This window comes from Carassius carassius, chromosome 40, assembly GCF_963082965.1.
Source record: "Carassius carassius chromosome 40, fCarCar2.1, whole genome shotgun sequence".
NCBI lineage: Eukaryota > Metazoa > Chordata > Actinopteri > Cypriniformes > Cyprinidae > Carassius > Carassius carassius.
Window position 1 is genome coordinate 18,789,838 of NC_081794.1, and position 24,209 is coordinate 18,814,046.

The 24,209-nt window shown below is 38.4% G+C and overlaps 1 protein-coding gene across 1 annotated transcript in view; it reads left to right on the plus strand.

The window, feature by feature from the left end:
- The window catches only part of cacna1g (calcium channel, voltage-dependent, T type, alpha 1G subunit), a 224,892-nt gene that overhangs the window by 139,340 nt on the left and 61,343 nt on the right, over positions 1 to 24,209 (plus strand). Inside the window, exons 10-18 of the mRNA XM_059532382.1 lie at positions 2,040 to 2,191; positions 3,230 to 3,415; positions 3,535 to 3,649; positions 4,965 to 5,120; positions 12,386 to 12,455; positions 15,711 to 15,892; positions 18,335 to 18,814; positions 18,987 to 19,087; positions 23,863 to 23,986. Of these exons, the coding sequence (XP_059388365.1) occupies positions 2,040 to 2,191; positions 3,230 to 3,415; positions 3,535 to 3,649; positions 4,965 to 5,120; positions 12,386 to 12,455; positions 15,711 to 15,892; positions 18,335 to 18,814; positions 18,987 to 19,087; positions 23,863 to 23,986 (1,566 nt within the window). The remainder of the gene's footprint in view (positions 1 to 2,039; positions 2,192 to 3,229; positions 3,416 to 3,534; positions 3,650 to 4,964; positions 5,121 to 12,385; positions 12,456 to 15,710; positions 15,893 to 18,334; positions 18,815 to 18,986; positions 19,088 to 23,862; positions 23,987 to 24,209) is intronic.

Below are 24,209 nucleotides of genomic sequence, written 5' to 3' on the forward strand. Positions count from 1 at the left end.
ATAAAGGCAAGGTAAAATAAGACCAGTTTTATTTGACCTTCATATTCAAAAAAAACAAACAAACAAACAAACAACAACAACAAAAAAACATATTTAGCTGCTGTCAAGCCCCTGGACTCATTAGGTTTTGTTTTCCCTCCATATGTTCCATGTCCCATGTTAATTGCTTAATTCCTAGCACCTGTGTTGTCCCAATCATCCTGCCTTTATTAGCCATGTCCTTTCAGTTCAGTGTGGTTGGGTTTACAAGTTATATACGTGTGTCTTCCTCCTGTTCTCCATGTTGATTTTTCTCGGCTCCTTGTTCCTTCCGGCACAGTAGTGTGACAGAAGACCCAACCTATATACAGTTTGAATTCCGTTTGTCTCCCCTTCATTTGTTTTCAGTATTTTTTCCTCAGTCCTTTTTCTTTCCGTTGTGCTGTATGGATCCCCTCCTTTGCCTGGAATACCTCCTCCTCCTGCTGGAGCAGGGGGAGAATTCGATCGGGGCACACACCAGACTGTTCTGGGTCATGGCACGCCTCACCAACTACCTGGACTATGTGAACACCACGTACAGAGCGCCGTTGTCCAAGGTTGGCCCACGAGCAAATTTTGCCGCCTTCGTGGAGTGGACACTGGTGAGAAATGGATCTCAGTTCCCCACCTGTTCCCAGGGACTGATTGCCAGTGCTACTCCCGACCCAGAGCCCAGCCCACCATCTTCCACCACCTACGGTACAGAGAGCCAGAGCCCAACCCGTCAGACCAGGTGCGAGAGCCAGCGACAGGGCCCCACTGCAAGGGAGAGAGAGCCACAGATGGTGTAAGTAAGGAGTGGAGCTCCGCCGCCTGCATCGTGGCTGAGGGTGAGCCGAGTATGGAGCGCCAAAAGGGCCAAAATGAGGAGGATCTTATAGACTGGGAATCTGAACTGGAGGTTGAACTGCCTCCTTTCCTCTCTCCACTGGTCCTGTCCAGCCCTCATTTGTCCTTGGTTTCCTCATCCAACCCTGAGGGGGCTTTTGATCCTCCAGTGCCCGTTCCCAGAATGTGTCCTCCAGTGCCCGTTCCTAGAATGTGTCCTCCAGTTCCAGCTCCTAGAATGTGCCCTTCAGTGGTCGCTCCTCCAAAATGCCCGCCCTCCACCGCTCCTGCCTCCTCCACCGCTGCCATCTTGCAGCCCCTCTGATTGCCATCAGCCCACAATCTATGCTGTGCGAGCCCTGTGGTACTGCCATCCTCCAGCGTCGCCGTGGTCGGAGTCTTCCTCACCTCTGCCTCTAGCCTCGGGAGCCCGGACTCCGCCTCCTTCCAGCTCTTTCCTCCTGCCAGCTCCACCTTGGTCCTCAGTCACTCTGGCTCTACCGCAAATCTCTGGATCTCCGCCTCCACCTGGGTCGCCAGAGCCCTCGGCTCCACCCTGGCCCCCCGGATCCTTGGCATCCCCCTGGCTCATTGGCTTTCTGTCTCCGCATTGGGCTCCTCCTCCACATTCTCTGCCGCCATTGGTCACCCCCCTGGAGTTGGCGGCCATTCTTCCTCCATGGCCATTGCTGGGCCTGGGTCTGGCTTGGCTCCTTCTGCTCCTGTCTCCTCCCTGGACTCATTAGGTTATGTTTTCCCTCCATGTGTTCCATGTCCCATGTTAATTGTTTCATTCCTAGCATCTGTGTTGTCCCAATCATCCTGCCTTTATAAGCCATGTCCTTTCAGTTCAGTGTGGTCGGATCTACAAGTTAACTACGCGTCTTCCTCCTGTTCTCCATGTTGGATTTACCCCTGTGTTGGATTAATAAAGACTTTTTTTCGATAATTCTCGGCCCCATGTTCCTTCCGGCACAGTACCGTGACAGCTGCACAGCTCCCACAGAATAGTCTTCTGTTATTTATTATTATTATTATTATTATTATTATTATTAATGTTTCAGTGACTGCATTTGTTTAAATGTTTTAATGAAAAAATTTGTGTCCTTCGTAAAACAGTACTGACATGCCACAATGGCATCTATGTGATAAGTCTTAATTTTATCTTCTTATCTCTCTTTGTTTTTCAGCCTGATGAGTTGACGAACGCTCTGGAAATCAGTAATATTGTCTTCACCAGTTTGTTTGCACTGGAGATGCTCCTGAAACTGCTGGTTTATGGTCCTTTCGGCTACATAAAGAACCCTTACAACATCTTTGACGGCATTATTGTGGTAATCAGGTACGTGTGCTCTTCTGCGTCACTGTTTATTGATGTTCATCTTCATTTCTGAAGATGCACACTGGCAGTATGTTATATCACAACAGTGACAACCAGACAGAATGCAGCCATTGCTGAGTGATGGGACATCTGTTGCCTGTTCAGTCTGATGACTGTCAGCTGTCATGATGAGTGCTGCAATTTCACGCCCATCCATTCACAATTGACATGAATTTGCAATTACTAAGACATCTGAACAAGCGAAAGATTTGGCATTGTGCAACGCTATGGTGGGTTTTTGCATTTATTAGTGCTCAGTGTGTTGCATAAATACAGTCACCAACAGAACCGTTTTGTGGGCGTGGTTTATCGTGGGTGAAAAAACAAATATTCTTAAGATGGAAAATCAAGAAATAGTTTTTCTTCAAATACATTTACTTTAAGCAAGCGATGGATGGATAGATGGATTCTATTTAAATGAATTAAAATGTATATAACAAGATAAAGATATTCAAATAATTATAAAATACAAAAATAATAAAGTATTATTATTGATTAATTATTAAGTTATTAAAATAGTGTATTGCAATGCACTAAAGTTAAAAAGGTTTGGGGTCAAGATTTCTTTTTTTTTTATATTTGAAACGGCTCAAAATTAAGTTGCATTTATTTGTAAGAAAATGACAAAATGTGTTACATTACTACAATTTAAAATAACTTTTCTAATTAAATGTATCATTTATTTGCTGTCGTTATTTGCTGTGAGATTCCAAAGTCATCTAAAATCATCTTGTTGCACAATTGCTTGCGTTCACAGCAGTTTTATTTTAGCTTCTTTTATTCAATTGGCTGGTGAGATTTTTTTTTTTTGCTTTGTTTGAAATGCAACAAACCACACCAAACATTTTCGAATGTTTTTCTTGTGAGAAATAACCCACTCAGTTACATTTCTCCCTTAGGAATTAAAGGGTAACTATGGTAGCTGGGGTTTGTTTTCGTATTGTCCTCCTTGTGCATTCTGTCATATAGTCAGATGTGTGTGTTTATATGTTTTGACAGCGTCTGGGAGATTGTTGGTCAGCAGGGAGGAGGTTTATCGGTGCTGAGGACCTTCAGGCTCATGCGGGTGTTGAAGCTTGTCCGTTTTATGCCGGCCCTGCAGAGGCAGCTGGTGGTCCTGATGAAGACCATGGACAATGTTGCCACCTTCTGCATGCTGCTTATGCTTTTCATATTTATTTTCAGGCAAGATGAGATATCATTTTGTGCCGTTTGAGTGTACTGTTTATTCAGTCCATTTATTTTACATTTTAACAGTTGTGTGTGTTCTATTTTATTCATTTATTTTTTTAATTTTTTTACAGTATTCTAGGAATGCACCTGTTTGGATGTAAATTTGGCTCTGAGAGAGATGGAGACACACTTCCTGACCGCAAGAACTTTGACTCGTTGCTGTGGGCCATTGTTACAGTTTTTCAGGCAAGATTCCTACATGATACATGAACACAAGCTGGAATTTCAATCAGGCATCTTAACATCCATCTTGAGTGATCTGAACATAAGTGCTCAGCACAAAACGCACATGTTTTTTTGATCCCAATTGCTAACAGATGCTCAAATGAGGCATGTTTCATGCAAATGTACACTGATATTCAAACGTTTGGGGTCAGCAAGATTTTTCTTTTCATTTAAAAAAAAAAAGAAATTAATGCTTTCATTTAGCAAGACTGCAACAATAAATTGTAAAAAAAAAAACATTACAGTTTGAATTTGAAATTTGTAACATAAGTTAACTAGATGAACTAACAAACTTCTAAACCATTTTATTAATCATATATAATATTAATATATTAATATTATATTAATTTCAGCATTTTCTAATATAATATTGAAACAAAGTTGTATCTGTTAATCTTCTTTAATGAACCTGAGCTAACATGAACTAATAAGAAATGTTAAAGGTGGGGTAAGTGATTTCAAATCACCAAAACAAACACGCCCCTACCCCAGAAGGGACTCGCCCCTATTTTGATAGCTCTGCCCCACACATACTTTACATAAGCAACCAAGGCAACGATTATGGCGGAATCTGCTGTACTATTATCTACTGCATATTATCTTACTTTTCGGATACGTTTTTTTATCTGAAACCTTTCTGTCGTTGCTTTGGCTCGGCTAATGTCTGTCCTGTGCACTGAGTAGACACGCCCCTTACTGCTGATTGGCTACATGTTTGTTTTGGTACTCGACCGGGTTTTCCAATGCGTTTTAAAAAAAAATACATACTCCAACAAAGATTAATAAAAACTGTAATAAATGTATAGCTCATTGTTAATTAATGTTTATGAATTAGATAATGTTAACTAAAGGGACCTTATTATTTGTGTTACTCATTTATAATGTTACAAATGATTTCTATTTTAAATAAATTCTGTTTCCTTGAACTTTCAAAAAATCCCAAACAAAAAGTGTGCAGTTTTTTACAAAACCATTGAAATATAAGCATTTTATCAGCATGATTTATGAAGCATAATATTACAGTATGTGACTGGAGCAAACAGAAATTTCAGGTTTGCCAGCACAAGAATAAATTAGAAAATGTAATATATAAACAATTATTTTGTGGTGATATTTCCTTTTATTACTGTTTTTACTCTAGTTTCATCAAAGAAATGTAGACTCTTTTTTTTTTTTTCTTCTTTCTTTTTTTTTTACATTACAAAATCTTTTCGACCCCAAAATTATGAACAAGTATAAATGGCAGTTTGATTTATATTTGTTGCTTGTACATCAGATCTTGACCCAGGAGGACTGGAATAAGGTACTGTATAATGGGATGGCCTCCACCTCTCCTGTGGCTGCTCTGTACTTCATCGCTCTCATGACTTTTGGAAACTATGTCCTGTTCAACCTGTTGGTGGCTATCTTAGTGGAAGGATTCCAAACGGAGGTAAAGCCAGTCTCCAACTTAGCCTCTACATTTTCATCCTTTTTTTTTTTTTTTTTTTTTTTGTCTTCACTTCACAGTCTGTCTTCACTTTTATGTCCTTTAGAGTCTAGCACATATTCCAACACCATATCTTTCTTCTCTCTTCTCCACTAGCTCTTTCCTGTACCCTTATTCTAACACTATGTCCTAAACAGGCACGACGTGACAAGATTCAAGTGAAAAGCAATTTTTTTTTGTCCAGGCTGAAAGTGAAAATGCCACTCGACGCAAAAAAAAAATCACAGCCAATCTGTTTGCTTTCTTTCTCACACTCCACTCCACAGCTGAGGAGCGTGAAACTAAAAACACATACCTCATATTTTTTTAAGGTTTTCTGTTTGTCGAATAAAACTAACTTTTCTGATGTTTAATGTATGTGAGGAGCGATTTAGGGCAAGGCTACGTGGCACAACACAATTAATATAAGACACTTGATGATTTTTGGAGTAGAATACTAGCATACTACTTCTATGGCAGAAAGGGAAAAAAAGTTGTATGCTATTCTGAATGTAGCAACTGTTAAGAATGTGAGACATCATTAATGCATAAAGGCACATCAATGAGGGCAAATGGAAGTTTTTGCCCAAACACTAGGATAGTACTGGGATAGTTTGCCCAAAATGAGATATTATTGAAGAAATCCAAGAGCTTTCTGACCCTAGATGGCAACACAACTACCATTCTTAAGGTTCCATGTGACATGAGTGGTTCAACCGTAATTTCATGAAGCTAGGAAAATATTTTTGTGTGCAAAGAAAACAAAAATAACTTTATTCAACAATTTCTTCATGTAAGTAGACACCCATTCACGAGAGTACCATGAGAATGCATGTGGAAGGCTGACATGGAACAGAAGAAATTGTTGAATAAATTTGTTATTTTTGTATTCTTGTAGCTTCATAAAATTAAGGATGAACCACTGATGTCACATGGATGATGTTCTTACTACCTTTCTGGGCTTTGAACATGTCAGTTATGTTGCTGTCTATGCAGAGTCAGAAAGCTCTCGGATTTCATCAGAAATATTTGTGTTCTGAAGATGAACAAAGGTCTTATGGGTTTAGAATGACATAAGGGTGTGTAATTAATGACAGAATAAAATTTTTGGTTGAACTATCTCTTTAAAGCTGGATTCTGATTAACTGTTGGCGCATTTATCATATATTAGATGGAAAAATTCTATCTGTTCTTCTGTGTCTTTATCGATATAGTTGTGGTGCGGCCACAACATAGTGTAGAGTATGTCTTTTTGACAAAACTATTGCCTTCTTTTTTTACATAATTGAGCTAAAATGTAATGCTAAATGAAATGTATAATTAAATGTATGATACTGTTTTTGTCAGATTTATTTTTGATTTGAAATGTGTTCTTGATATGTCATCTTGGAAAAAAAAAAGTCTTTCTCATTCAAATAGATGGCAGTTGTACTTCAAAAATAGCTGCCTGGGAGCGTTTCCAAGATGGCCACCGAGTTACAGGAAGTGAATTGGCACTTTGCACCACAAAAGTACAGAGGCAGCTTACAAAGTATAGTGTTATTGTCAAAGCTGGTTAGGACAGACACTTGGAAAGCTTGTTGCTTTGTCGCATTGTGCGTTGTTAGGACACTGTGTTGTAGGCCTATTATTTATTCATCTAGAAGTGATGAGTTTCTTGTTCTGTGTATAATAGTACAACATTTCATTCTCCTTCCTTCATTCTTTTTCTTTATCACCTTTTTTTTCCATGATCTTATGAGACAACTTATCTCCCAATGCATAGCAGTCATTCTTTTCTGACAGAAAGACAGACACACATACAAAAATGGCTAGGCTCTAAATAAATCAAAGATATAAATGTTATACCTATGTATCATTTTGGGTGGAGGGGTTGTTTTATTACTGTCTCTTTGGAAAGAGGCAAACCGAATCACGCAAGTTAGCGTGTGTATATGGTACAAAAAATAAATAAAATCTATGATTTGATTACCTCTGTTTTTAAGGTATGAGGTATGATTAAGTCTTGAAATAAAAATTTTCACATGCAGTCTTGTTTTTTGGCATTTGAAAAAAGTATCTCGAGCAAAATCATTGTTAGAATAACGAACAGATGAATAAAAAATGATAAAGTGCTGTTTCTGTAACACCTCATTAGAGCAACAAAACACGTAATTGAAAATTGGTTTGTCATTCATATTAATTTGCATAATAGGAGAGTTCTGGAGTTTTAGTATTATTTGGACAGAGATCAGTTCTTTGCTTTTTTTTCCCCCCTTCTCTAAAAGACGAGCGTGCCTCTCCTGTGCCTGCCTGCCAGACAGAAATAGCTTTTATACTGCATCATGGCAGCTTAGAGGAAATTATGTTGCTCAAAAGCCTTCAAAATAATCTCTCTAGTCTTAAATAAGAGGATAGCCCACAGTCAACTGACCCCTATCTGCCCTTAACTTTGCTAAGTGCATCAGATATTATAATCTCATCCCAACTGATCTGATGCCAATGGGAATGCCAAGGTACTGTGTTCTCCCACTCTCCCCTATAACTGATGAACACTGTTGGCTTAATATTTTAACCTTACGTCGTCTTCTGCAAACATGGTGTTTATTTTTAGTTGGTCGAACTTTTTAGTGCGTCAGGGTTGCTGGGGAAACCGGTGGCTAAATGACGCATGTGAAGCAGAGAGATCAAGCGCTGGGATGAATGTCCCTTCAGCAGCGTAATGTCCCGTCCACTGAAGCAAATAGCTTCATGTAATCGCACTGCTGTAAGCAGGTGGTCTCGGTTGGACTAGCATGTCAGCATGTTAATGTAGACTTTATTGGTTAAAAGCTGTATTTTTTTTACTACTGTATTGGTGTCCATCTTTGCACAGACATCTTCACAAGGCTTGATCAAATACTGTAACAGTTAAATTATGAAGTATTCTAAAAAATAAATTGTTTTGTATTTTAATACAATTTAAACTTTTTTTTTTTAATGGCAAAGCTGAACTTTCAGTCTTCGGTGTCTGAAAACTTTTGATCAATTTAATGCGTCATTGCTAAATAAAAGTATATGTATAAAAAAAATTCTTAATGACCCCAAACTTTTGAACATTATATTACATTATATTATATTATATTATATTTAAAAATTATTATTTTTATAATTATTATAAAATATAATTATTTGCATAATTCTAGACCCATATAAATTAAATCCTCTGAAATCCTCTGAAAAGAAAATAAATCAAGCATAAATGGTGAAAAGTCGTAGCATGACATGCTTAGAACTCACATTAGACTAAGTATATGCCAAGAAAGGGTGGCCAAATTATATGTTCAAGTTTTTGTTACATAAAATAAAGCAGTAATAATAAAATTACTAAATGTTTTGTTATTCTTGTTGAACATAATTTTCCAAGAATTTCGGAGCTTAATGAATGGGTTGTGCAGCAAAGAAAGTTGTAATTTGGCCCAAAGCAGAGTCTGATCTTTTTTTGTAATTCAAATAGCTTGTAGAAGTAAAAGAAAAACATTAATTTTATATGCGTAGAATATTTTTGACAATTGCATTCATTCGCTGGAGGTAATTCTCTGATTTACTCTGACAGATTCACAATGTGAAAAATTCCATACACGTTATCTCAGAGGAGCGGGAGAGAAAAACATAAGAGTTCATCAATTTCAGAGAATAACAGAGCCAAGTATTGATAGCTGCAGTTGGAGGATTTTAAATAGGGGCAACAACTACACAAAATCACTGTACCGAGAATGCTAACAGCCTAAACTCCACCCAAAATGCAAAATTGCTTTTATTTCAACAGAAGTAAAGTTTGGTGAAATGTGGGAGTCCTATTTCTCATAATGTGTCTTTGTAAATTTTCTAACACTTTCTGTGCTTTTTCCCCCCTTCTATCTTACCTTTTCGCTCTGTGTGGTAAAATCCTAACACTCATCCACTTAAGGAAATAACCAAGAGGGAAGATTTGCATGGCCAGCTGAGCTGTATTCAGCTGCCTATAGACTCAGGGGTATGTAGCTCTCCGCATGATGTAACCCAGTGAGACTAACCAGGAGGACCGCTGTGTTTGTGGACAGTGTCACTTGTTATTGTTTCTTGTAGAAGCAGACTTGACTCAAAGTTTTCTTCAGGTTCACTTGCTCAGTGCCTGGCGGCAGACTACAAACCTTGTAGAGCCTCATGCTTTATTTTATCTGGCTGAAAGGATGTGTTTGGGCTTATGGAAAGTCTCAGCAAAATCAGACAAAGCCAGACAGACTGCTGTGCAAAAGCAAATAAGGCAACTGGGAAGTCCTTTTGAATAGATCTCAAAATCGTTTGATATGCGGATATGTCTCTTAATACTGCTTTACTTTAATTAATTTGATCTTGTAGAGTTGCTCTGCATGGTACCATCAGTTTTTATTTAACTAGACTTAAAGTTTTAATCAAATAGCCCTCTACTGAGTTCAGTAGCTCAGCGATTGAGAAAGTCCATTCAGTGAGCCAGAGCTAAGTGGAAGCACTTGACCCTGTTGAGGAGACTCGGTCTGTTTGGGGTTTTTGGACTTCACATACCGTATTTGTTTTCATTCATGCAGCTGTGCTAGGTGACACATGCAGTCGAAGGCCATAAAATGGAGAGAACCAATGGGGTTTGAACTTGTCTCTTACACCTTCTAGTACTTCACCTTGACAATCACATGACATAAACCTCTCTGCTAGTCTTTACTCAGGGGCTGTTAGCACGTCATGTCAAAACATGCCTAAAATCTCTCTATCAGCAAGGTTGGCCGAGCCCAGTAAAATTCCCAAATTAAGATCTGTGATTGTTAAGACGCAGTTGCACAGCAACCTTAACATCTTGATTGATAGTACAGCCCCAGTAAACTTTCTTTCATACTTTGTACCTGACCAAAGCAGTTCTGGCAAACAAGCTTAAAGGAGTCATTCTGAAACTTCAGACTTAAATTAATCAGTCATTGAAAACCTTGTCATTAATGAGAAAAGTACAACAAACTCTCATGGGAATGTGAGAATTTTAAAACTTAGAAGCAAATTTGAATAAATTCATACTGCTTACTACCCACTGAGGATTAGGTTTATGGGTTGTTTATGGGTCATGCTTTTTTTTTTTTTTTTCATGAAATCACCACCATTTTTCCACCAAGTTCACCAAAATATAAAAATAGTAAAATAAAAAAATAAAAATCATTCTTTTGAGTCAGATCTTTTCAGTGAATTGTTTGATCCACTTTACAAAACTGATTCTAATTATTTGTTCACACGTGTGTTTGATGTGTGAACAAATCATTATTTTGAGTCATATTTTCTATATTTTTCAGTTTGCAAAGACGGTCTGAATTATTTCTTTATAAATCTGGCATGTGTACAAATCATTAATTTGAGTCAAATATTTTCAATAAATCAATTGATTAAGTTCACAAAATTGGTCTCCATTGCTTTATAAACAAAGCATTATTTTGAATCGAATCTGTTCAATGAACCAATTGATTAAATTCATAAAAATCTGTTTGATTTGACAACAAATAATTTATTTTGAGTCAGACTTTCTTTTCAATGATTGAGTTGCTTCACTTTGCAAAACTGAATGATTCTTTCATAAACTGGATGGATTCAGTTCTTGAAATCTAGTTGCAGCTATTAACATCTCACTGTATACATAATATAATATTTTATTTAATAAAATAAATTATATACAATTTTCATTCACAATTTTTTAAAAACATGGGGGTGAACCATTGCTTTAACGGCTTTTTGCTAGTGCTTACAGGTCAAAAAGTCAGGGAGCTTGTTTAGCAAAAACTATAGTTTTGTAACGTTTCTACTACATCTCTTTGTTTAGAAAGGCCATGTGGGAGTGAGAATAGTCAAGTCCAATCCAGACACATCATCCACAGTGCTCATTTCTGAGCATGCAGTGAGTAACAGTAACAGGGTGCTGATGCTAAGCTAACCGCTAACTGCACCTGGTGCCCAGCAGATGGTGGTGGCCTGTTTCTGAGGATGCTTTGTAGTGCCTTTCTGCTAGTTCAACCTATCACAGCTGTGTTTTGTTTTACTCTTCACTGTTGGTGAGAAGGGGCAAGGAGTCCCTCTCCTGTCTTCACTTACAGAGCTCGACCCCAGTGTCATAACTCTTTCAAGTTTTGTTTTCGTTGACTTAATAATGTAGATATTGTGTTATTCCCTATTGACAAGTCTCTTGCTACCGATTGTGCTGTGTCTAGTGTTGCAATGATCCCACTGGCTTTAATGCAACTCAAATTTGCTTTGTTTGCTTACCCATTTATACAGCCATTACTAACGCATTGATTTTTTTATTTCTATTTTTTCAGAAAGTTTTGATTTAGCTTGATGTTAATTAGTGAAGCCAATGGGATGCATTGTTTGCAGGTGCAAGGTTTGTCAGAATTGTCTCCACTGTGTCCTCTTTGACCATTAGTGGTGTAAAGTACTATGGTAAATGTATGCTAAGATGAATGAGTTTGACATCCTGTAACCACTTGATAAGGAAAAAGATTCCTCCTTTATGATCTTGCTCATATTTTATTTAAATTACACTCAGTCCACAAATAGACACCCTAATGGTCAAACTGAGAGAGTGATCCATGTCCTCAGACAGTGATGTCTTTTTTTACAAACCACCCAGGGTTGAAGTTCTGTGCTAGACCACACTGAAACACTCTCGGCATGAAGCCATTTTAAGACCAGCCCAAGACCGGGGATGAGGAGGATACAGGCCAAACAATGTGATGAGCCCTCTGATAAAAATAGCAGTGTTTATTTCTCCTTCCCGATCATTGGACGTGCCTGCTCCACTGCTGCTGCTCCTTCAGTGAGCAGAGAGAGAGAAAAAAACCCCCACACATATTCACCCGCATGTGGATGTGACTTACACTAATATAGCAGATGGTCTGACCATGAGATCATCTGCTTAAAAATACACTCAAAGATACATTTAACTAATATTAAGTACACAGTACTTGTGATTTCAGAGTGGTCGTGCAACCTGGTATTGTTAAATGCATGCCTGCACTGTGTTTTTGTGGATTACCCCGACCAGGATGTCTCTCCCTTAGATACCAGTCACCTTCTGGCCTTTTTTGAGGGCCGGCAGGGGTGGGAGAGACCACTCCTTCACCCACCTGCCTGTTCCTCAACAATATGCAATATGCTTCTTTAATCCCCAGCAACATCTAAACCTGGTAACTAATCTTTTATATCTTCCACTTTTGATAAAGGGCGATGCCTCGAAGTCGGATTCTGAAGCGGATTTCTATGCACGGAGCTTGGAGGATGTTTCAGGACGTGGCAAGTAGATTTTTATTTGCCCTGCCAACAAATTAACTTGCCCCACCATATAATTTTTTTTTTTTATTCATGTATGTATTTGTTTGTTTTGTTACAAAAATTGTTTTGCAAGAAATATTTTAACTTCTATTTTATATTAGACTCTTACGACTTCTTTACAACCACAATTTTTTTGGTCATTATCTTCATAATTTTTTGCTTATTTAATTATTATATTCCATATATACAGATATTGTTTTTGTAGGACACAACCCTGCATTTTTTTTATATATATATATTCAATAGATGTGATTAAGGTGCACTCTTATAATTTGAAATCCACAAACTAACTTCTGTACAATCCCAGATACCCTTTTACCCAGGGGCGAAAATCTCATCTAAATGTTGGGGGGGGGGGCAATAAACATAACATTACTCATGAACAAGTTTTGAAGGGGACACCAATAAAACAGGCAAAATTGTACTTAAGGATATGTGTACAGAGAGGAAAGCCTTACTATTGCATGGAGACCGTTCCATTATCCTTCTTCTCAAAGTTTCTTTTTGGTTCAATGAAAAAGCTGACTAATTTGACGAAAACATTCTTCAAAACATTCTTCTTTTTGTTGCAATGTTTTTGAAGTTGTTTACACAATCAAGCCATCAAAATACAATGGATAACTTTTATTTATTTATATAGCACATTTAATAGCAATGTTGTTGCTTCACAGTTATAATTAAAACATGCATATATAAAAATATTTGCCATGCCTAGCAAAATGAAGGCATACACCCTCACACAACTGTATAGTGAGATCGGTATAGACGTGAAAGACGGAAAAAAATAAAATAAAAAAAATAATTTATTACGTCAATGACGGATTTGTTCAAAAAGTGGATTCATTCAGTTAGGAAACACCTCCTCAGTGTGTTTCTCAAAGACGCAATTAGTGCTGTTACTGCTGTAGCTTAGTTTTCAACTTTTTTCGTTGGTGAAATAGAGCTAAAACAGGCAATATGGTGCCTAAAATGCACTTAATATTAACTTCTTGTTTATTCAATTTTTATAAAAATCAAAATAACATTTGTTATGCTAATATCTGGAGAACAACTGCACTCTTAGTATGATGTTATATTAGATTAACTTAAATGAAATAAACCGACCAGTGGCGGCTCGTGAATTTTTGTTATTATTATTATTATTATTATTATTTGCTTAACCACTTTAAAATGGCTTTTTGGCAGCTTTTAGTCAGAAACCATAAAGAAAATATTTTCAGTATCGCCACTTATTATAAATACTTGGTAAATTATCAGCCAAGTCGCTCTGGGAGATGTTCAAACCATAGACTGTATAAAAACAGGTTCAAACCATAGACTGTAAAAAAAGATGGACGACTCGCCTTCGCTCTCTTCCATTGGTCAAAACTGAAGCCGCCAGTGTCCCGATATGGCGCTGACATCTTGGACTTGCGCCTGCGCAGATAGCGATCTAGGGACCAGTATAGCAGTAGCTATGCGCAGTAGCAAGCAGGAAGTAAAGCCTTAAAGCCGCGAAATCAACGGCCCCGCCCCTGTGCCCCGCCCTCACTCTCCCTCGCAGAATGCACATACCGTAATCTGCACTGTTTTGGAAGTGGAGTCCTGCTCCTGTGAACTCTGTCTGCTCCGTTCCACTCCAATCTCATTAAAATAAGGTAAATACAATCTCCTCAGTCCTCTGAAGATCATGAAAAAAGCCTGTTGACGCTTCAGTGCCTCAGAGAGCTGTCAATCACGACGTCACACCACCGTTTTTAGAGCATTAAATAACTATCTAAAAAACAACTTATTTTAAAAACGAACACTAGAAATTTACATAAGCGTGATACAAACTACAGTAAATGACAAAAAACAGCTTCGGAAAAAAGATATTTGAAGGGTAATTTAATTGTTTATTTGGTCTCGCGTCCCATTGAATAACATGGGGAGGCGGGGTTTATGACCTATACTAGGACCACTCACCAGGGGGCGATCGAGACGTTTTGGCTTCACTTTTCAGGGCTTGTGCGGCACGCTTGGTTCAAACTAATATCTAATTTATGTCTCTATGATGGTTGGTTGATATTCCAGAAGGGAGGCTAGCCTCCTCTATGATGTTACTTTTCTCAGCACTCCTCAGCGCTGAAAGTGAACACTCGATGCTGATTGGTTCCACTGGCCTCCCCCTCCCCTTCTCTTTCACTTAGCGGTTGTAATTACATCAGCAGATTCGGCACATTCGCGATAGAATAGCGGAGCTTTCATGTAATGGTATTACAACTGTGAAATTACAAACAAAAATATATACATTCTGAGACATGAACTGAAATGAATAGTGAATTTTATTAACATTAAATCTTCCTCATTTTCACCTCAAAATTTGGGGGAACTGTGCCTCCCCTGTCTCACCCGACGAGCCGCCACTCAAACCGACTAAATCATAGTGAACGCGGGAAAATCTAAATGTGCACCCGCACTAGTCTAATCTAACATACAAGACTTGTATATGCGTACACTATGGGTGTGTGTAAGACGTTATTAAACAAGCTAGGTAAACGCCTGTATAAAACGCCTGTTATAATCGCTAATAGCGCAGACTACATCGGTGACAAAAATAAATTGGTACAAAATAATATTTTTTAGACACGACTTATTAATGACTCAGCATCATCTATATTAAAGAGAAAATAATCACGTCATCCGATGTTTAATGTGAATAAAGTAAGCTAGACTTATGGAGTTCCACAACAACTGAAATACATTGTTTTCTCGCACCGGACCGGACTGTGTGTGTGTGTGTGTGTGTGTGTCGGTGGTGGTGAGGTAAAAGGGGAGCAGGCAGTGGACCAAAGCACTGTGAGGCAAAGCAGGGGGAACTCGAGATGTTTAAAACTTTTTTTTGTTGTTGTTCAGTTTGCATTTGTATTGTTTTACTACTTACACAATTAGTTTAACTATATATCATTATATTATTTACAATACACATATTTCAATTATATTTTAGGGGGGGACAACCCTCAGATGGGGGGGTCCGGACCCCCGTGATTTCCGCCTATGCTTTTACCCTTCTAACAGTGGGGTTATGCTTTGTATTTTTGACATGATGCATCACAATCCTTTTTGTAGATTAAAGTCTGCCTGAAAAAATAATGCTTGAAATGGTTCCTTATACATTTTTCAGCTGTCTGTCATGTTTTGTTGCTTCAGTTGTGATGTTGAGCATACTATCCTGTCCCTTCCTTTCTGTACACACAGTTGTGCCCATCAATGGCCATGTGGATTTGAAGAGCAGCTTGACCCCTCCCCTCATCACTCACACGGCTGCAACACCCATGCCCATCCCTAAGATATCAGGAGGAGGAGATCCGGCTCTAGACTATGAGTCCCGCAGAGGCAGCAATGTCTCCATGGATCCTAATGGCCAAGACAAATCTCCAGTCAGTAAATAACATTCTCTGTCTTGATATAGAAAGTTGTCCAAACTTATTTTTATTTTTTTTTGCGTTGTATAATACATAACAGTTTTGTAACTTTCAATTAGGTGATAAAGTGAGACTTATAGGGTCACTTAGTAATATAATATAATATAATATAATATAATATAATATAATATAATATAATATAATATAATATAATATAATATAATATAATATAATATAATATAATATAGTTTGGGGAAAGTTGTAAATGTAAAGTTACTTTTAATAGTAATGCATTAGAATATTGTGTTACTCCCTGTAATAATAAAACCTTCATATACATCCGGAAGAAGGAGGCGGGAACCGGCGGACAATCAAAATGAAACTTTAATTACAAAATAAACACAAAACCCCTCCCGGACGACTGATGCACACAAAATAAAACCAATACATAAAATAAAGCCCAGGCCTGGTCCTCTCTCGTCCTTCACTGTCGTCGCTCCAGTTTTATATTCTTCCAACTCCTACGTGGGACTCGAGACCGGTGGTGGGTCGCAGGTGTAGCTCATCTCCAATCACTCCACCGGCCTCACTCCTCGTTCCCACGTCCCTCTGCCCCGCCCCACTCGTCACATACCCCCATCGCCCCTCGCAGGCCGGGGGGTACCCTCGAGACTGCTCTCTACTCCCCCACCCCCCCCCTTCCGCGGGGGACCGCTCACGGGAACCTGCGGGAACCTGCGGGAACCTGGAGGTAGGACAGACGAGGCGAGAGAAAAGGAGATGGAAGGAGGAGCGACAGAGACGAGAGAGGGGAGAGAGGGAAAAAAAAAAATTCCGGTTCCCAAACGCACTGCTGCTCGGCCCTCCACCAACTGGGTGATCTCCTCCGCGGTGCCTGGCGGTGGCACTGGACGGCCCTCGGCGGACAGCACGACACTCCTCCGCCGCCCGGTGGACAGCGACGGCTCCTCCGGTTTTGGGCAGCCGGCAGGAGTCCCCCGTTCCCTGCTCCTCCCGGTTCAGGCAGACTGCAGCAGGCTCCGGCTCTCTGGCGAACGGCGCCAACTCCTCCGCTCCCTCACGGATGCAGGCGCCCCTCCACATCGCGGGCAGCCGGCAGCAAGCTCGCCCGTCCCCGGCAACTCACTCCAGCCCACCGCCTCGAGCGTCCATGGCGGCACACTCCTCGCCTGCTCGATGGCACCGCGGATTCACCACAGCGGCGATGGATCTTCAGCAGCGCATCCCTCCTTCTCCAGGGTTTCGGCACCACTGTAATAATAAAACCTTCATATACATCCGGAAGAAGGAGGCGGGAACCGGCAGACAATCAAAATGAAACTTTAATTACAAAATAAACACAAAACAGCACATCAGCCCCTCACGGACGACTGATGCACACAAAATAAAACCAAAACATAAAATAAAGCCCAGGCCTGGTCCTCTCTCGTCCTTCACTGTCGTCGCTCCAGTTTTATATTCTTCCATCTCCTACATGGGACTCGAGACCGGTGGTGGGTCGCAGGTGTCCATCTCCAATCACTCCACCGGCCTCACAACTCGTCACACTCCCTTATAAGTAACTAATCAAGTTACAGTACTTTTTATTGAAAGTAATGTGATGCATTACTTTTCTCATTTGCGCTGGGGTTGCTTGTTTATTTTTAATATAAAAAAAGTTATATTTTGAGCAATTGTAAAATAACGTTCGTTCCCTCGGGCTGAAGGAAATGTGAATTCACGCTCAAACATACTTTCAGCTGTGCTGCCAGTCAGTAATTTTTGCTTAGTATGGTTGAATTGAATCATTGAAGGTCAACAGCAAAGACATGGGATAATAAAATGGGATTAAATACATAAAGGATATTTGTGCTATTTAACATTTAATTATTGCAGGTTTGTGTCATATTCTGAGATTGCGTTTCACAGTCTTTATTTATTTTGAGGAATGCTGAATACGTTTTTTTTTTTTTTTGCAAGTGAGATGAGTAAATGCATGTTCACATTTAGTCTAGAACTATAGTAACATCATGTGTACACAGTGTATACAATGCCTCTGCACTTAGTTACGATTTCTTTCAATGGAGGAGCTGTCAGTCAAAAAATGGGAAATGATTTACCCCAACACTGCTCATAATATAATATAATATAATATAATATAATATAATATAATATAATATAATATAATATAATATAATATAATATAATATAATATAATATAATATAATATAATATCATATAATATCATATAATATAATATCATATAATATAATAAAGTTGTAGAATTCAGAATATAAAATATATATTTTTACAATTATAATATGCTAAATATATAAATAATGAGTATGTGGTACAGTTGACTTCAACTTTTTTAGACAAAAACATTGGCACCAAGGTTTTACAGTTAGCCAATGAGATCTTATTTGAGAGTAACATATTCCACCCATCTCTCTGCAGTCGAGTGCACGGAGCACCCCAAATGCCCCCTGGAGTTCAGCCAGTAGCTGGAACAGCAGGCGCTCCAGCTGGAACAGCCTGGGCCGAGCCCCCAGCCTCAAGAGGCAGAAACGGCAGTCTGGCGAACGCCGCTCCTTACTTTCAGGCGATGGCCAGTCCAGCTCCGATGAGGGAGATGCGGGAGAGAGCGGGGGCGGAGGTGGCCTGTCTGAGGGTGATGATGCCTCCCTTGCCAGGACGGACTCCCTGGGCCAGAGGCCTCGGCACAGGCGCATGGAGTCCCTGGAGACACGTAGCTCATTTGATCTGCCTCCAGACACCCTGCAGGTACCATACGTGCATCGCTCTGCCAGCATACACAGCGCCCGGCCGCCCAACTTCCTCAGCAACGGCAAGAGTTCTCCATCTGCAGCCACTACGCAGCTTTCTCTAGATGAACACCACAGTGAGGATGACAATGCAGATGATGAAGGAAACCTGGTGAGAAAAGCTACACTTGATTTATTACAGTTATTTTCAGTTCCTTACAATAGGAAACATCTACAGCTTTTTTTCTATTCAATTTTATAATATAACATGAAACCGGACTTCTATATCTTCTGCTGCCAACAAAACTAACTTACTGGTCCTATAATCTCATGTGGTCTTTTAGAGTCGGAAGGCTCGTCTCTTCCGCTGGCTGGAGCACAAGCAGCCCCAGTGGTGTCGGGAGAGGGTCGCCTGGTCTCTTTATCTGTTCCCCCCACATTCACGGTAAGTTTCTGTTGCTTTCTTGCCTCTCATAGCCATTCCTTTTGAAAAGGCGGTCTTAAAAATCTTGTATATTGAGGAGGGCTTACCATAAATGTTTTTCACACATAGGATTAGTTGTCTTATGTTAACCCAGCCCAGGCTTATAAAAAATATGTGCCTCTACATTTCTGCCGCACCATAATTACATACCTTACTGGACATTTCGCGGCAGTTTCAAAGTGAAATGTCCAGAAAGTGGGGCTAAAACATGTTCAATATGTGACCATTGGTACAGGCAAGTATTGCTGTGTTTTTATTACACTGCTTGAGGTACGTTTTGCCGCGTTTTAAAATTCATATATCTGGTGAGTGTAAAAGTTAATGCTCTATCGTTATGAAAATATCCCCTACATCAAACCCAACCCTATACCTACCCGATAGTGTTAACAAGTGCAAAAGTGATCTAAAAACACATTTGTTGATTTAGCCATGCTATTTTAACTCCCTAATGCAGTTTTGACCTGTTTTGTATTGTGTCAGCTACCGAGCAAACCTGGATTAGAAAACTCATGCTAATGAAGCTGTATATGTGACGACAATGCTCAAAAGTATCAATTTTCATATCATGCAGGATGTTAAGATTGTCATAACCAAATTTTATGCAAGTAACTGTGTGAAAATTAGGCTTTATTCATCAAAACTCTGTACCTGTAAATCATACTTTTTTTGAAAAGGAATAAAAATTGTCAGTTTTACTGCCTCTATTGTTCATTTCAAACTGCTTTTTTTTGTCAGTTTAAAAAAAATTATATAAAGGCATGTATTTACATTGAGCCTAGTTAGACCATACCACATTCAAATTCACTTAAATCAACTTTCTTCCCCAATCTGATGCTCGGTTTGAACTTCAGATGATCGTCTTGTCCATGCTGACTTGCGATTTGATTTGCATAAACAAACAGTTGAACAGGTATACAGACAATGTGGCTAATGGAAGTCTATAGCTCCATTCAAAATCACCCCCATATACCCCCATTCACTGTTCCCTCATTAGACATTAGACAGCTGAACGAGTGAATGAAAACGAATTTGAGCGAATTTGGACTCTGAACTCTCGCTTTTACATAGTTTGTACTTTTAATAATGAAGTATCTGTTTAATAATTATCTAAAGTATAAGTTTAATAATCCCGATGGCAGCTCCTATAGGGATGGAAAGACTTATCTTGAACTCTGTCATGGAATCTAGTGAGTATAAAACTTAATTTAACTATTTAATAATCAATTAAAAATAAATGTATACCTGTATAATATTACACTGTACCCACATTGTACCAGGGGTGTAGAAAACTGGATGGACGATTCTTCCGCAGCACCATCTTCTGGCGAGACGTGTGAATTATTTCGGCATGACCCTCATTGAGTGTACACTCATTATTGCAGTGCGTGATGGGATAAAATGAGTGCACTCATTTATAACATCCACATAGTTTTGGATATCACAGCTGTCCCCTTAAACAGTGCCCTGTTTAAGGGTATAGGGGGTGGCTTTGGACACAGTCAATGAAAAGTCCTCACCTGCAGTATAAATCTTCCTGGTTAAACTTAAGAATTCTGCTGGAGACACAAGCTGTCCAGCATCCAAATCACAACACATGCTGGTCATTTCAGCAGGTGATTCACATTTATCATAGTACTGTGGGCTCACATTCAGTACGGAAGTTTAGGTTGCTCCTAAGCCTTAGAAATCACCTTCATGAAGATGCTTAAGGGGTGAGAAATCTCCTGTACTTTTTAGACTTTCCCTTAGGCATCTTCTTGGGCTTCCCCTTCCTCTCATCTCTTTCCAGTGCTTTCCATTTTTGAAATGCATGTCTGCTCACATTAAGCTCCATGGAGGCTTCACTTATTAGAGGGAGAGGAGAGGAAAGAAGAACTCAGCATTGCATGTTACACTCTGTCAGCGCTTTACTAATTAAACATCAAACAACCTCAGATCATCCTCCTCCTTCCTGTGCGAGCCCTGGATGATGCAAGCGATCATCATTTTGCACTGTTATGACATGCAGACTGGCATACATTGGTGTCACCAAGACCCATCTGTGATGTATGTCCATCTGTGAATCAGAAGATCTACCATGCCACATTGGCACAATCAAAGAGGTTTAATTATGTTAGTAGAGCTTTATGTGTTTGGATTGGTCTGTAAATGTTTTTTTTTAATTATTATTATTATTATTATTATTATTATTATTATTATTATTATTATTATTATTATTATTAATAATATACATATACGTATGTATATATACTACTGTTCAAAAGTTTGGGATTGACAAGATTATTTTATGGTTTTGAAAGTCTCTTATGCTTAAAAGTCTGCAGTTATTTGATCAAATCGGCAATTATCAAAAAAAAAAATATATATATATATATATATGAAAAATATATGTAAAATTGGGAAAAATACTATTTAAATATACATTACTGGCAAACAATTTTGAATTAAGATTTTTATGTTAATTATTAAAAAAACAGTAATATTGTAAAAAAGTATCTTCAGTGTCACATGACATTTTTAATGTTGATTTCTAATTCTATCTTTTTTAATTGATTTGTTTTTTACAAAAATAATCAGCAGCAAAAAAAAATGTTTACAGCATTAATAATAGTAAATGTTTTTTTAGCACAAAAACAGCATATTCAAAAAAATTTCAGAAGGATCATGTGACACTGCTGCTGAAAATTCAGCTTTTCCATCCAAGAAAAATGTTTTAAAATAAATTAAAATAAAAACAGTTCACTAATAATATTCTAATAATATTCCACAGTGTAACAATTTTTTTACTGTATTTTAATCAAGTAAATGCAGCCTTGGTGAGAATTGTTTAACATTTAAAATTTGAATAACCCCAAACTTTTGACAGATAGTGTATTTTGAAATCTCAATTATTCCTGTGATCTTTAAAATTGGAAATAAAACAAATGAAACATTTAAAGTCATATCTACTCAGAAATGCTAATGAAATGATCAAAACGTACATGGACCAACTGTCTGGTCCATGTTCTCTCACTTGAATCCTCTTCTTGAGATTTGAGTCTCTGACCTTCTGCAAGCCCCGCCTTGTTCACACAGTGATTGACATGGCGGGAGGGGGCGGACACGTTATTGGCTCGGAATGCATTTTCAATGTGCACATTGAATTTTGCTACATTCATTGCGGGACATTGAATGAAAATGCAATCGTAAGTGTCTTGACTGTGAGTGTTAATGCATTTAAGAAAAATAGCATTTAAATGATAATTTTGCCACAGTTTTTGCTTGAACATGTTATACATATCTAATCATTTCTGTAATACATTTTCATTTTCATCTTTCACTTTGCAACTTATAAAGCGTTAAAATTAGTTTTCATTTTACATATTAAAACTGGTGTATGAAATGGCAAATGAAAATTATGTAATTTTTCATTTTCATTTTGCACCAAACGTTGCACAAATGTATTAGAAAATGTAAATGTAAATACAGAAATGCATTGTCATTTTACATATTGCATTGTCATTTTGCATATTCCATTCCAAATTGAATATTGCTACCCATACGCTTCCATAAGAAATAAGCATTGCATGAGAAATGAATATTTGTTTTAAATATATGGTTATATCTAAAGTCCATTTGAGTTCGTTGTAGATCATTAGATGTGACATTATGTACTTTTGGAAGCCTGTGAACCTTTGTGTGAAGTTGTCTTAACAATAACCACTGTGAAGTCAATGACTAACTGGTTAGTGAGGCAGTATGGCAGCAGTCTTAGGTATCGGACACAGCATTAGACTTCTCTCCCCATTTCACCCTGGCATGACCACACTCCCAGCATGAGCGATCGGGGCTGAGAGAGGCAGGTTGGCATGACAACGGCGCAGAGTTTGCCGTCTGTTCCCACACAGTGCTGTTCTGAGCATAAATTCTTTAACATCAGGCCAGGTCTCGGAGACATTAAAGAGAACTGAGCACTATTTATTCATAAAAGGAGTCATGCTGCCATGCAGTATGTCTTATGGCAGACACATGTTCATGCATACAAGCTCAACTGAAGTAATATAGAGGAAAAATCAGGCAGATGTAGTTCTCTTGTTATGAATGAACCCGTAATGCCTTCCATGGTTGTTGAGATCTCATACCTGATACATTAAATGAATGTCTGCCAAACTGTTTTTTTTATTATTATTATTATTATTACTTTTTATCATTATTATACATTGAATGGAACTCAAAAGGCTGTTTTTGTTTCCAAAATGATAAATGGATATTACTTGCATTCTGGATGATCCTCTGCAGTGAATGGGTGCCGTCAAAATGAGCCCAAACAGCTGATAAAAACATCACAATGATCCACAAGCTATCCACATGACTGCAGTCCATCAGTTAACATTGTGGAAGTGAAAAGCTGCATGTTTGTTATAAATAAATCCATCCTTAAGGTGTTTAACTTGAAACTGTCGCTTCTGGACACAATGTAAGTATCTTAATGATGGATTTGTTTATTACATTTGTTTATTGTTTATTACAAACAGTTTTTCGTTGAGATATGAGGGTGAATAAATGATGAAAGATGTCTTATTTTGGGGACACTATTCCATAAAGAAAAGCTCTACTTGTGTAGTCTCACAGAAACTAGTCAAACTTTGTGACCTTATTTTAATGGAAATCAGTTTATTTATTAATTTTATGAACAACATGATGTTGAATGTTTGCCTCACTCAGCCCACCATGTCTGGTGTGATTATGTCTTGCAGGTTTCGTGTGACCTGCAATAAAATCATCACTCACAAGATGTTTGACCATGTGGTTCTTGTCATCATCTTTCTCAACTGCATCACTATTGCCATGGAGAGACCCAGAATCGACCCCTCCAGCGCTGTGAGTAATGTTACCTCATACACATTCACACACGCAAGCATGCCATTCAAAACAACTTTTGCTGTAGGAATAATAGGTCAGACAATAGAAACACTTATATGACATAGCTGTATTCTTATTTTTAATCAAAAGAAAGTTCACTTTTAGCAACATATTCATACAGTTTTTGCAGGATAAGGATTTGAACTTACTTAAATAATTCTGAAAGCAATCATGTGTCAGT